Source organism: Onychostoma macrolepis, chromosome 16 (genome assembly GCF_012432095.1).
Source record: "Onychostoma macrolepis isolate SWU-2019 chromosome 16, ASM1243209v1, whole genome shotgun sequence".
Classification (NCBI taxonomy): domain Eukaryota; kingdom Metazoa; phylum Chordata; class Actinopteri; order Cypriniformes; family Cyprinidae; genus Onychostoma; species Onychostoma macrolepis.
In genome coordinates this window covers 19,788,609-19,803,081 of record NC_081170.1, presented here as the reverse complement: position 1 = coordinate 19,803,081, position 14,473 = coordinate 19,788,609, and the positions used below count along the sequence as shown (strand labels likewise).

The window sequence follows — 14,473 nt, the reverse complement described above, 5'->3', positions numbered from 1 at the left end:
TTTTTTTATTTTTTTTATTTTTTATTTGAGCCTTGTTTCAACATTAAATGAGGGTGCCAACAAAATATTGAACCAACATCACATTGTATCACTGATTCAACAACAGTCTTGAGGAATCAACATGTAACACTGTAGCATTGATTGTAGCAATGGTGTAACATTGATTGAATGACTTAACAATAGATTTTTTTTTGTTGTTGAAATTTCACCGTTAATTGAGGGTGCAAAAGTGGCACTGAAACAACATGGTCTTGATACATTTATTCCATTCCATTTTTTGTTGATTTAGCATTATTTCAATGGTTGCTTGCTATCTGGGATATCTTCCTCCTCCTCCACCAGCTATGGTAAATATACAAGAACAGCAACAGACAGTTAAAGAAACACAACATTTCTAAAACAAAATAAGAGCAGAAGCTATAATAGAGGTGCATAGAACAGTAGAGAGTTATGTATTTATTTATTTATTGTATATTTTTGAAAATAGAGTTGTAGATGTAAGTTAAAGCACTAGTTATCAAAACTTAACTCAATACAGGTTAGTTTAAATACAGTACTTACATTTAACTAGTAAAGCATGTTTTTGTTCACTGTGTGTGAAGTCAGTCTGATCTATGGTGAATGTGTCTGTGGTCACATCAGTGTCTGTTTCATTAAACTTCCAGCTGAATGAGGCAGAAGGTTCAGAATTTGCAGAACAAGAGAGCGACACTCAAACCCCTAAATCCACCACATCCTGACCCTTAATAGAAACATCTTCTGGTCCATCTAGAACACAGACAAGAGACTCACTGTTAGAGAATGTCTGTATTTCATCAGCTTTGAGCTCAAATCATCTTGATGTCTGAATGTTTAACTCACAGTTGATGATCAGGCTGAGTTTTGCTGTCTCAGAGCTGACAGGGTTTCTATATGTACACTGATATTCTCCACTGTCTGATCTCTGCACTGGACTGATCTGTTATCAGATGAGAAGCTGATTCTGTTGCTAGGAGACAGAGGACTGTTATCTTTCATCCACTGCACAGAGCTGATGCTGCCAGTTCCCTCAGAGATTATGTTAGCAGATGGTTCTCCCTCTAAATCTTCAGGACCAATGAGCCTGACATTGGTTATATTGTCTGTGTAAGTGAGAGACAAAAAACAAAATGAGTCTTTCACATTTAGTGCGCACTGAATTTAGTTAAGACCCAATTCACATTTGTGAGAAGAAGGGGGGGGACAGATTTTGAGCTTTTGCTTGTGAAAAAATAGATAAGTAAGATTTTAAAATCACACTTGAAGTATGTGTGTCAGGAATGTATTATGGACTTGTCCACTGAGACCAGAGACTATATGGGGCCCAGAGGGAAACATAATCCATAATCATTTAGGCTCATCAACAATTAAATTTTTTTTATTTACAATGAACCCAATAAGGATTGTATATTTATTTCAGTTTCCATTTAAATCTTCAGTTTTAAGATGTAATAATTAATATTTTCATGGATTTTCATAGTTGGTAGAAGCTTGAAATTGTGGGACAAGGGCAGAACAATAAAAAAGTGATACTAACAGGTATTTGAAACAGTTTCTTTTATATCTATTACAATACATTTTTTTCACACATCCATTATTATATGCTATAAAGGTATGTTGTTTTTTAAATATTTTTTTTCACACTTATTAAACACCCATTTTATATCACCTATTAGGCCTGTATAGTCTGTGGTTAATATATTAAATCAATTGTTAGCAACACACTCACCGAACACTTGTAGTGAAGTTTCTCCTGTAAGTTGATGTCCAGCAGTAGTTACTACAGTCAGACTGTATTTTCCAGAATCATCCAGTCTCAGGTTCCGGAGCTCCAGAGCGAGAGTGTTTCTGTTAAAACTGACTCTGTCTCTGTATGCTGAGACTATTACAGCTGAATCAGACTGTGCTGTCAATATAATAGTTGTTCCAAAATGCCACTGAATTGCATCAATTGATGTGGAGGGCAGGTTATCAGGAGCGAACACCACACTTCCTCCTACTGCTCCATTAGCCGGATCAGAAAACTGCAGATCTTCACCAAAATATTGTCCTATGTCAAACAATCAATCAATCAATAAGTGAAGAAAACGAATCGACCGAACACTTTTTTTTTCCTGCAGTAAATCCAATTATAAACAACAATAGCTGTAAAAGCCAGATATGTCGTTTCTGCACTTAAAAAATCTGACATTAACAATTAACAACAACCTTTGTAGTTGTTTTATATAGAAACAGCACACAAGATTATTTTATTTTTTCTAAAGGCTCACCAAAACACGACACCATCCACAGCATCCAGTAGAAACGATTATAAACCATCATGATCGAGCTCTCGTCTGTCAGCAGCTGCAGCTCAAGTCACCTGAACTGTTAAAATGCAGTTTCAGGAAATGATGAACAGCAGTTATAGACAGCAGAGAGTTCACTGCGCCTCCTAGAGCTGGATGTCAACACTAAATACAGACATGATTTTGTTGATTCATTAGAATTTTTACATAATGAGGACACATAAAATAAAAATATTAGTTGATATTTCACTATTATGTATGCTTGTTATGGTTTCTATTCATAAAGTAAATACATCCTAAATATGCATATACAGTTTATAGTCTTTCTGCACATTCATGTACATTTGTGTGCTATGACAAACCGTTGTGATGTGCACTGCACTGCACTTGTGTGTAGAGTGTGGAGAAAGATAAATCAAAAGTTTTAGAAATTTAAGATAAGATTTTATTTATAAACAGAATTTATTTATTTTTTTTGCAATTACTTGGCAATGCCACACCACAATACACAAAACAATTGAAAAACAGAACCAGTAACTTCACCTGTCACTGGAGTTAACATACATTTTTAAGAAAATAACAGCAGTAGCTGTATCACATTCGTTGGAAAAGAAAATGAACAATATAGTAATCAAATAATATAATTTCTATAGAAATATCAGTCTTATACATTTGTTCACCAAACGTCAAAATATCACTTCCTCATTTCTTTTCCCTGAGTTACATGGTGTTCAGGTCTAAAGGTGAATTTAGTCATGAATGTGGCCTTTGTTTTGTATTGCCCATTATCACAGTTTTATCTTCTTTTATTTGCCCAGTTCAGGAAAGGAAGAATGAGGATGTGTGATGATTTTGAGAGAATGTGTGTTTGATCAATAGTAGCTAAACATAAGCCTATAAATATAAAAACACCCTTTGGCTGAAACACATTTGCAATAGAGAACAAGATTAAAAAAGTTACAGTAAAAATATTAAAAACATTTAGAGTAAATTGCATGGACTGCTCAGATATTTCAGATCATATTCTATATATATATATATATACATACATACACACACACACACATTTTATACATCAACAGGACCAGATTCTGTGGATGTTTGTCACAGTTTTTGCAATGATTTCAGGAGAAAATGTGGACCTGCACATAAACATGTTATTACCAGATCTGTAGATATGTAAATAAAGTACAGAAATATCACAAAATATGTGTGAAAAGTGCAACATGCAGGAATATACAGATTTCAGTGTTTCACTGTCTTTACTTTGTCATCTGCGCACAGGAGGAGGGTTTGATACCTAAACAGAAACATTACACAAAGATGAATTAAACAAAACCAACCAAACGACTTTCTGTTTTGTTTCTGTTTGTTTTACTGCAAAACTACGAAACAGAATAAATAGCACTTATTTTGTGATGCAACCAAAACACACATATGATGCTCTACAATGGGATGAACTGGAATTAATATTCTGAAACTGCTCACCTGAGGAGGAGGAGGAGCCCTCGGCCTGTTTGAAAATCCATGATTTCCATTTTCACAGATTCACATACAGACTAGATTCACTCGTTTTCCCTGAAATCGTTCCCTCTCCATTTATCTTCTGGAAATCATTTATTTCTTCATAGTCCTACAAGTAGTAAATTGTATTTTTGTAAAAATTACAGAGTCGGACACAATGATGATCACTTGAGTTGAAAGATATATTTAAATCTATATAATTTAAGATAAAATATTTATCTGTGGCAATGGCTCTCTAAATATCTATATATGGATATCTGTCAATATCTATAGCTCAAATTCAATCTTTAAACTTCAAAGCATGACTTTGTGCAGTATGTCAAAGCTTAAAGTCCATTTAAGATGACTGTAAAAATAACAACAAGTCCTCCAACTCATACGACCGTAAAGGTCGTTTGTCAATATCCTCAACTACGACCCATACGAGCGTCCCCTAGATTAGCGCCCCTCCCGGCAACAGGAGATGCTACAGATACTTTCGCCTGCATTGTGGGTTTCTTTCAAATGTTTGCTATTTGCGTTTTAAACTCTCCCGGCTATTCGAAGTGTTTTATTGCTAAAAATATATGGATTTTAGATAACTTCAAGACACGTACAGGTAGAGTTTCCACCCGTCTCGTAAAGTAACGTTAGTCGATCGTCCCGTATTTATGAATGAAATTATGTCGTGTTTCAAATCGATACTGTACACTATTTGTCCCATTATTTCAACATGTTTGACGTTCAGATCATTCAAGTGGACCCTGCCAGCATTATAAAGTTAGTTTTCATTGTGATATTTGTTTGAAATTAGCCTGTGGTTGGAAAGTGATCATGTAAAAGTCCACACATTTACCATGTTTTTACCATAGTTACGTAGTTTTAATGTGGTATTAGTAGTTAAAACACGGTATCCACAACACTTACCTTGTTTCACCACAGTAACTGTGTTTTTACTGTGTACTATTTGTAGTTAAAGCACAAAAACACAACATTTACCATGTTTTTACCACAGTAACGTAGTTTTAATGTGGTATTTGTACATGTAATCACATAACTTGCCATGCCTTTAATACTTTTATGAAAAAAAAATTTAATTCAATATTTTTTTGTCTTGCAGTTTCTTCAGATCACATACATCTCCATCTCCTACAACAACCTTTAGTGTCCAACAGCTGTTTATCAACAGCTCTCTCTCTCTCTCTCTCTCTCTCTCTCTGTCAGCTTTTCCTTGCCTATTTCTCTGAACTGTTATTCATAATTAATTTACACATTTTTGCTCTCTTTCTTCCTTTCTCTTTTTCATCATGACATATTTTCAAAGCTCAGAATCGAATTTTGATCGGTTATGTCAAAAAGCTGCTAATATTAACAGGTAACTTGTACTGGAAGCTCCCAGTGCTGAACTTGAAGAAGCTGCCAGGGAGGCTAAAGTCCTTCAAAGGTTCAACATTTTCTGTTTTCTTTGTTTCAGCTAAAAAGGAAGACCAAAGGAAGGCCTGCCGAACTCTTGTCTTGTCTTGTTTGTGGAGAGGGATGAATTTGGCCATCTTGTGTGTTTATGGAGAAGACCAAAAGCTGCAAAGGCAAACATTTCCAATGGTACGTCTGTGCTGGTCTTAACCCTTTGACTGAACTTTACGGCAGTTACATTTTGCACAACATTTGATGTTTCTTAAACTTTGGTTTACATATCCCACGGCCCAATCAGGAAGAGCCCTCAACAAAGTCTTGGGCTGTCCGTGTTGATTTTTATTGAACACAGTTCAATAGCATTTCAGAGTCTGGAAATGCTAGTTTAAATTGTCACGTGACAAATCAGATCTTCAATTAATTTGGCCAAATCAGATCACTATATATACTATAATGAGGACTACTGTATTTTAGCATCCACACCAACAAATGATAACGTTCAGTTTATTATTATACACGCTGCAGTTAAGTTGTTAAGTAAGTCTGCCACTTTAAATGCTCAAGCTCTTTAAAGTCAGGTGAATTCTGATTGGCTGTTTTTATTGTTCATCAGCTGGAAAATTAATTCCAATTATATTGTTCCTCTGTCTTTTTAAATGTTAAAAAAATGAAAATTGATTCTGATGATATTGTTACTCTGTCATTAAATAGCTGCGGTATAGACTCATGTTTAAAATAATTCATATTAATATAGCTTGATACAGCTTTTTCTAAAAAAAACCTTTTTCCTCATTTCGTTAAACTTAAACGCACAATTCTGCCTTTCTTTGCCTATTTCTCTTCATCTTAGTCCTTTACTCGCTCACTCACTCACACATTCTTTTTGCTCTGTTGTAAGGTAAAAACAGAGAGTTCGCATGATGGCCTTTTTCAGTTTTGTCAACTGAACAGCTGCTAGTGAAGGTCAGCGAGTTCTTGTCATGATGAGCCCTCGCCAGGTAAGGTTTGTAGAAAATTGTAATCAATATTTATTCATCAAATCCTCTGACCTGAATCTTTTGGTGAATGAACTTAAATATATCTGTCTTAATTTATATGTTTAACCAACAGCATTAATTAAACATGGGGTCAATAGATATTTTCTTGTTTTACAGCCAAAATGGAAGACCAAAAACACAAAGAAAATCAATCACAGCAAGCCAGTCAAACCAGTCCTGTTGGGAATGAACATGGTCTTCTTGTGCCCAAACAGAGAAGACTGAGAACTGAAAATTTGCACATTTCCATTGGTATGTATGTATTCAAGAAATACAGTTAAATGTAGTACAGCATTTGATGTTGATCTCTCAAAGGACTCTTCAAGTCAGCAGTTATTATTTTTCACATACACATCTTTTTTTCATAGCTCCTAGAATGAGCAAATCAGCTGTGCATCATCTCTGGAATTTGGGAAGGAAATGACCGAATATGGTGAGTACTGACACCTGCACCTATTCACCAACACTATTTCTCTGGAGTTATCATTGACTTATTGTTTTGTCTGTTTGTTTGTTTGTTTGTTTGTTTGAAGGAGGATGATCCCAGTTGATGAAGATATCAATTCAGTGGCCACCAAGTGCTGCACTGCTGCCTGAACCCATCAGATATCTGCTGTGAAGACTGCATTCACGAACATCTCTACTGCGACAGCTCAGATGTTACGGCCCATAAAAGAAACTTACCAACTGAACAACTGCAAGATAGTGGTAGCCCATAGTGATAGCCCATACCTCCAACAACATTCAACAGGAATCAATGGAAAGTCCAGTGCAACAATTATAAATAATATTATATATTGTTTATTGATTTACAGCACCCTAAATGATTTTGTTCCTCCAGGACATCTACACCAGGTGGTTTGTGAAGAAAGCACGGAGGACCATCAGACTCCAGCCACCCCAACCATGGACTGCTTTCACCGTTACCATCAACAATACCCGCACCAGCAGACTGCGAGACAAGTTCTTTCCACAAGCAATCAGACTGAACTGAACTCGTACCATTAACACCACACACACCCCACCAACCTCTCATGTACTGCACTCTATCACTTACACTGACTGGACTCTGACTCACTATTATTCTGCACCCTGACAATCTGTTTGCACCAATTCATACTGTACTGCACTGCAAAGGTATATGTGTACTGTGATTGTTTATTATTGTTTTCATTTCATGCTCTCTGTATAGTATAATATTTACCATATGTTGTTCTCTACATGTATTGTGTGTGTGTGTATATATATATATATATATATATATATATATATACATATATATAGTTTTAACTACATATGTTGAATATATATTCAATATGTGTCATCCATAATGTCATGCTGCAGTTTGCACAGAAGACTTTCAAAACCTGTACGTGTTCATGGTATAGTGACAATAAAGTGATTTGATTTGAATTGGTCACATTTCTTTTGTTCGTCAGTTGTACTGTAGGGTGATGGATAACAACTGCAAATTGTTCATGACATTGAAGAAGAAGTTTATGATAGGGACATGGACAAGCAAGCAAGAGGAAGAAAACCAGGAGAGATCTGATGAGAAGGAAACTGAATGTGATTCTATGATGCTCAAGACATTTCACCATGCATGCATTTGGGTGGCTTCATCTGATTATCTGATTTATATAATATGGTTTTAAATAACTATTTTTTATTTCTCTTAAATAAAATACTCTCTTGAATATTCTCTTGAATATGATTTTTCTTTATATGCTACTTTAGCTGTTTTTATGCTGTATTATCCTCCAGTAAAGTATTGCACATGGTGTTGGATAATAAAGTATGGTGAATATTCTGTATTAAGGATGGTGTTTGGTACCATGATTGTTTTAATTAAGACATTATCATTAGGTCATATTAATGACTCTGTTACATTAGGGGAAGGCTGAAAGATGCATTAGAAGAGACTGTTTGGACTAAATTGCTACAAGCACTTCATGCATACCTGAGGATGATTTACCAGGGGAAGATCAACATGAATATCATAATGAAGATGAGCATGTACATTACTGATATCCAACACTTGAGTAGGACAAAGATGCCATTTTTTTGACAAGACTTTTTGACAAATTCAAGGTCTTTTATGCTATGATTCTTGGCAATGCACGAATTGTATGACTATGCACATAAACTACACACTGTCTGTACCTTGTCTTACTGAATGACACATTGGCGTAATACTGTAATAGTACAATGACGTGTCACAATATGTATTGGTTGTTTAATTTAGTGTCTTTTTTTTTACTGTCAGCACTGTATTCATCTTCTTGATCTAATTAAATAAATTGAGCCCGTTCCAAATGGCGATTTTTGGGGTCCATTCTTATTCTAACTTGCCACAACTTACATAATGACAAGTTGTTGAAAAGACAATCTAAAATCAATTTTCAGACATAAATGCAACTCAGCACAGTTTGTTGTCCATGATGAGAATAGATCTGTGTATGTTTTGCAGCCCTTCAATCCCCAGGGGCCCAGCAGAGACCCCTGGAAGAGCAGAAAAATTTAACATTTCAAATGGCTATAAATTAAAGTCTGATTATAGTATCAAACAGAAAATTGGCAAGACAACTACTTGTGCTATGTTTACTAAATAATGCTGGACACAGTTTTCAAACATATACGGAAAGGTGGTATAAAGGTGTTTAAAAAAGTGCTCTTAGTAAAATACCAAATTTCAGCCTGTCTCTTAAATATGTCATAGATGTTTGCACAGTAAACATGTTTAGATATACATTTGTTCAAAAAAGATTGTATTTTTCCCCAATTCATTATTAAACATATTAAACTACATTACCCATAAGCCTCTGCCATTCTATCCATTGAACGCAAAAAAACCTATTTGTAGTTCAATGAAGTTATGCTTAGGGTTAGGGTTACGATCTCGGTAAAGAGGTGATTTCTCACGAAATAGCAACACTTAATTGTTAACTGAAGGTATTACTGACGCATTAATAACAGCAAAACGTACTTTGCAACATTAAGCGTTTTTTAATTTGGGTTAAAAGATAATCCAATCACAGTAAGTTCTGCAAGCGCCAAGAGAAGTTCAAAGCCAATGGCAACCCAGTTGAGCAGAGGCGTCACACTTACTTGTCCATATATGGTCATCTTCCGGGTTCTTGTGGTGAATGGACCGATAACAAGATAAAGATTTATTTGTCTCCACTCAATATAAAACTGCAACAACAGATTGCATCGTGTGGTTAACCTAATTCAGCAATAGATTTGTTGATTACAGTGATTTTTTATCAATTATTATTATTTTTATAACAAGGGTGTAATGGTTTCCATTGTATACATTGTTTACACTAACATTAATTAATATACAATATTTAAACTCAAAGGTTTGCATATACTTTCATTTGCTTACAAAAAAAAAACTACAACTCTCATAATTATTCAAACATCAATTTTGCTTCTGTAACATTTACAGTGTATTTATAGTGTATTAAAGTTATACAATTAATCACTTCTGTATTTCCTGGAAATGGACTCTGCAATCTTGCCAATCTTAGATGTGCCAGTTGAACAATAGGAATAATAATAATAATAAAAATATAAATCACACACTTTGTAGTCATTTCTCAGTGTTTATTGATATGCCAAACGTTTCCAAGACAAACATAGAACAGCATTCTCTCTCTAGTTTGTGTCACTATGAAAAAAAACAGAAAAAAAAAAAAAAAAAAGTCGTTGGTTATGAAAATGTATCTGCAAAAACGTAATCAATTATAGTGAAATATAACAACTTAAATCAATGACTGATTGATAAAGTAATTAATGGGTACATGGAAACAAACATGTAACTAAAAAGTATGCAATAGAAGACCCCTTTAAAAAAAAACTGTCTAACATTCAAAATGAAAAAGAGAGTTTGTTTACAGAAAAACGTTATAAGATGCCAAATAATATTTTACAAACTGGAAGTTTTGAGCCTCCAATTGAAAAGACGTTATTTTTTTTCCCTTTAATGAACAAATAGGCTAAAAATATATATCCTGTAATTATTGTTTCTTCTATTGTGACTATATGCAAGACAAATTAAAATGGTTGATAACAATTATAATTTTATAATTATAAAAGTCATAGTGATAGCGACAGAAGTGCTCACAGTAGAGATGGGAGTGTTGACTGTAGAGGAAAAATTAATACACGTAGACATGCTAAGACTGCAAGTTGGTAGTAAAGGACTGAGAGCAGATGTGAGAGCAGAGAGAGAGACAGAGATGTGGAAGCTTTTGAAAGGGCTGATATTGTGGAGAGCTGATGGTGTAGTATGTGAGAAATCCTGCAACACAGAAAGAAAGAGAATTTATCACATGATGAACAATTAAAATATTGCCAACAACAAATGGCAGACAACAACACAACTATAGAATGTGCTTATAATAAATAGAATATTATTGTCTGTTGGTGTGGATGCTAAATGGTTCTCAATATAGTCATTGTTCTTGGTGTGAACAGCTTTAAGTGATCTGATTTGGCCAAATTAATTGAAGATCTGATTTGTCACGTGACAAGTTAAACTAGCATTTCCAGACTCTTGCTTAGACAGATGTGTTCAATAAAAAGGCAGACTGTGAGATGTGGACAGATATCATGTACTGTTGGAACGGAAAGAGACTGCGCCAATTTGTAAAGATTAATAAAGAATACAATTGACTTAATATAAACTTTATGATACAAACACTCTGACTACTTACAATGGGCACAATCTGCATGAGAGTTGAGGCAAAGGCCAGTGACAGCAGTAAGAGTAGAAGTCCTAGAACTTTGTAGGACAGTATATCATATGAATTTGCTGAAATTCTATGGATTATTACTACTTCAGCGAAAGACTTTGTTGAGGGCTCTTCCTGATTGGGCCGTGGGATATGTAAACCAAAGTTTAAGAAACATCAAATGCTGTGCAAAATGTAACTGCTGTAAAGTTCAGTCAAAGGGTTAAGACCAGCACAGACGTACCATTGGAAATGTTTGCCTTTGCAGCTTTTGGTCTTCTCCATAAACACACAAGATGGCCAAATTCATCCCTCTCCACAAACAAGACAAGACAAGAGTTCGGCAGGCCTTCCTTTGGTCTTCCTTTTTAGCTGAAACAAAGAAAACAGAAAATGTTGAACCTTTGAAGGACTTTAGCCTCCCTGGCAGCTTCTTCAAGTTCAGCACTGGGAGCTTCCAGTACAAGTTACCTGTTAATATTAGCAGCTTTTTGACATAACCGATCAAAATTCGATTCTGAGCTTTGAAAATATGCCATGATGAAAAAGAGAAAGGAAGAAAGAGAGCAAAAATGTGTAAATTAATTATGAATAACAGTTCAGAGAAATAGGCAAGGAAAAGCTGACAGAGAGAGAGAGAGAGAGAGAGAGAGAGAGATCTGTTGATAAACAGCTGTTGGACACTAAAGGTTGTTGTAGGAGATGGAGATGTATGTGATCTGAAGAAACTGCAAGACAAAAAAATATTGAATTAATTTTTTTTTTACATAAAAGTATTAAAGGCATGGCAAGTTATGTGATTAACTACAAATACCACATTAAAACTACGTTATTGTGGTAAAAACATGGTAAATGTTATGTTTTTGTGCTTTAACTACAAATAGTACACAGTAAAAACACAGTTACTGCGGTAAAACAAGGTAAGTGTTGTGGATACCGTGTTTTAACTACAAATACCACATTAAAACTACATTACTGTGGTAAAAACATGGTAAATGTTGTGTTACTGTGCTTTAACTACAAATAGTAACATTACACAGTAAAAACACAGTTTTCAAAGTATGTTAAGTGTTGTGTACTGTGCTTTAACTACAAAGAGTACACAATAAACACAGTAATTATAGTAAAATCATGGTTAGTGTTGTGCTTTTCAAATAGTGTGCAGTAAAAACATTATTAAATTTACATAGCAGACTATTTTATCCAAAGCTACTGTGGAAAAAAACATGGTAAGTATTGTGTTTACTGTGTTTTAACTACAAATACCACAGTAAAACGACAGTTACTATGGTAAAAAGTGTTGTGGCCACTGGGCATTTAACAGCACTGTGATTACATTAGTTCAGAGGCATTCACAACTGATTTGTAAAGAAAACGTCAAACTGCACTTGCTTACACATTAATTGCAGACAATCAGAACGGTACCTTAAAAAACAAACCATAAAATAAAATAATGAACATACCTGGACAACGACGTACGGTGAATTGTTGGGTCACTCCTCCTTTTTTAATTAGTAACGATGGTAACGACAGTCAAAGGTCATTTGATGACGACACACCAGACAAACGAGACTGTCGTAATTTCTAAGGCTGCTAGAGCATAGACATATAAATACTTATAAAGTATTTATTATGTCTATGTGCTAGAGGGCGCTAGATTTAAAAACGTAATAATAGGTCGTAATACGCTGCTTGCACAAACGACCTATGGGGTCGTTTTTCGGAACTCATGTTTCCTGCTATAAAAGCCATAAACTCTTTAATTACCTTGATGAGATAAAAGATCAAGAGTCACAAGAGGCTAAAAACTGAATCTCAGTTAAAACCACTAACAAGCACCTTTACTGTTAAAAGTTTAATTTGACATCAGATTTACAGTTTTAGATCAGTTATTTAAAGAAACAAAAGATAACAAACACTGAAGGTCACTCACAGGCTCCTGTCTTGTTTGTGCTGCTGTTCAAAGATAGAAACACTCAATCAGTTTTAAAATCTATTATGGGATGAGGTCACACTTTATATTAGGTGGCCTTAACTACTATGTACTTGCATCAAAAAATAAGTACAATGTACTTATTGTGGTCATATTGTATTGCAAAACACTTTTGCTGCTATTGAGGTGGGATACGGGTAAGGTTAGTGACAGGTTTGGTGGTGTGGGTAAGTTTAAGGGTGGGTTAAGGTGTAAGGGATGGGTCAACAGTGTAATTATAAATGTAATTACAGAAATTAATTACAGATGTAACTACATATAGGTATGTTTAAAAATATAAGTACAATGTAAAAACATGTATGTACACAATAAGTGCATTGCACCAAATAATTAATTTAAATGTAAGTACATAGTAGTTAAGGCCACCTAATATAAAGTGGGACCTGGGATGGTCATGATCATGATCGGTCTTGTTTTAACTGGTGATGTCAGTTGTGTTGTTCAATCAGATCATATTCATGTCATTATGAATAAATACTAAACATACCTCCACTTGCTGGTCTGATTTGTTGTAGGTTTTGTTCTGGACTGTAGTGTAAAGACAGATATTGTGTTACAACTAAATGTCACAAATAGGCAGTCATAGTTTCCACTGAGATTATGGTAATTTTGTTATTAATGTATGTATGAAATATCACAAAAATTACTCTTATTCTCACTTATTGATGTTAATTCTGTGAGAATCCCAGCTATCGCCCCTGATGACAGCCCTCCTCCTCCTCCTCCTCCTCCTCCTCCTCCCACTATAACAAAGACACAGGAAACAACAGTATATTACAGTACATTGTTATAGTAAATTAAGGTGAAAGCATTAGTTATCAAAAGTTGAGAACTCATTTCAGTTTAGTTTTAATGACAGTACCTTTAACTAGTAACGCATGTTTTTCTGAGATGCTTCTCTTTGTGACTCTTTTCAAAGCTGTGCACTCATAATCTCCACTGTGTGTGAAGTCAGTCTGATCTATGGTGAATGTGTCTGTGGTCACATTAGTGTCTGTTTCATTAAACTTCCAGCTGAATGAGGCAGAAGGTTCAGAATTTGCAGAACAAGAGAGCGACACTCGAACCCCTAAATCCACCACATCCTGACCCTTAATAGAAACAGCTTCTGGTCCATCTAGAACACAGACAAGAGACTCACTGTTAGAGAATATCTATCTTTCATCAGCTTTGAGCTCAAATCATCTTGATGTCTGAATGTTTAACTTACAGTTGATGATCAGACTGAGTTTAGTCGTCTCGGAGCTGACAGGGTTTCTATATGTACACTGATATTCTCCACTGTCTGATCTCTGCACTGGACTGATGGACACTGATCTGTTATCAGATGAGAAGCTGATTCTGTTGCTAGGAGACAGAGGACTGTTATCTTTCATCCACTGCACAGAGCTGATGCTGCCAGTTCCCTCAGAGCTGATGTTAGCAGATGATTCTCCCTCGATTAATGATTCTTCTGGACCAGTAAGCCTGACATTAGTTATG

The 14,473-nt window shown here is 35.0% G+C and overlaps 1 protein-coding gene, 1 long non-coding RNA gene and 1 pseudogene across 5 annotated transcripts; 1 reads left to right on the top strand and 2 right to left on the bottom strand.

Moving 5' to 3' along the window:
* Window positions 1-2,406, bottom strand: LOC131521437 (carcinoembryonic antigen-related cell adhesion molecule 1-like; annotated as a pseudogene).
* A 1,850-nt stretch (window positions 2,407-4,256) lies between these two features.
* Window positions 4,257-7,654, top strand: LOC131521438 (uncharacterized). 4 transcript variants are annotated; one of them, XR_009266291.1, is made up of 7 exons: window positions 4,326-4,589; window positions 4,930-5,184; window positions 5,284-5,411; window positions 6,121-6,220; window positions 6,377-6,511; window positions 6,628-6,692; window positions 6,793-7,654. It is a non-coding gene; the product is annotated as an uncharacterized LOC131521438 (long non-coding RNA). The 4 variants fall into 4 exon arrangements; XR_009266294.1 differs by lacking the exons at window positions 4,326-4,589; window positions 4,930-5,184 and adding an exon at window positions 4,257-4,319 and having other exon boundaries at window positions 6,793-7,652; XR_009266293.1 differs by lacking the exon at window positions 4,930-5,184 and having other exon boundaries at window positions 4,330-4,428; window positions 6,793-7,652.
* A 2,228-nt stretch (window positions 7,655-9,882) lies between these two features.
* On the bottom strand, window positions 9,883-14,473 carry LOC131521696 (carcinoembryonic antigen-related cell adhesion molecule 20-like). The gene is made up of 8 exons (XM_058746645.1): window positions 14,202-14,473; window positions 13,854-14,108; window positions 13,651-13,734; window positions 13,479-13,519; window positions 12,932-12,954; window positions 11,470-11,726; window positions 11,243-11,370; window positions 9,883-10,565 (listed from the first exon to the last, which is right to left on the bottom strand). The coding sequence occupies exons 1-8, from the start codon at window positions 14,365-14,367 to the stop codon at window positions 10,338-10,340; spliced, it is 1,182 nt and encodes a 393-aa protein (XP_058602628.1). The 5' UTR covers window positions 14,368-14,473; the 3' UTR covers window positions 9,883-10,337.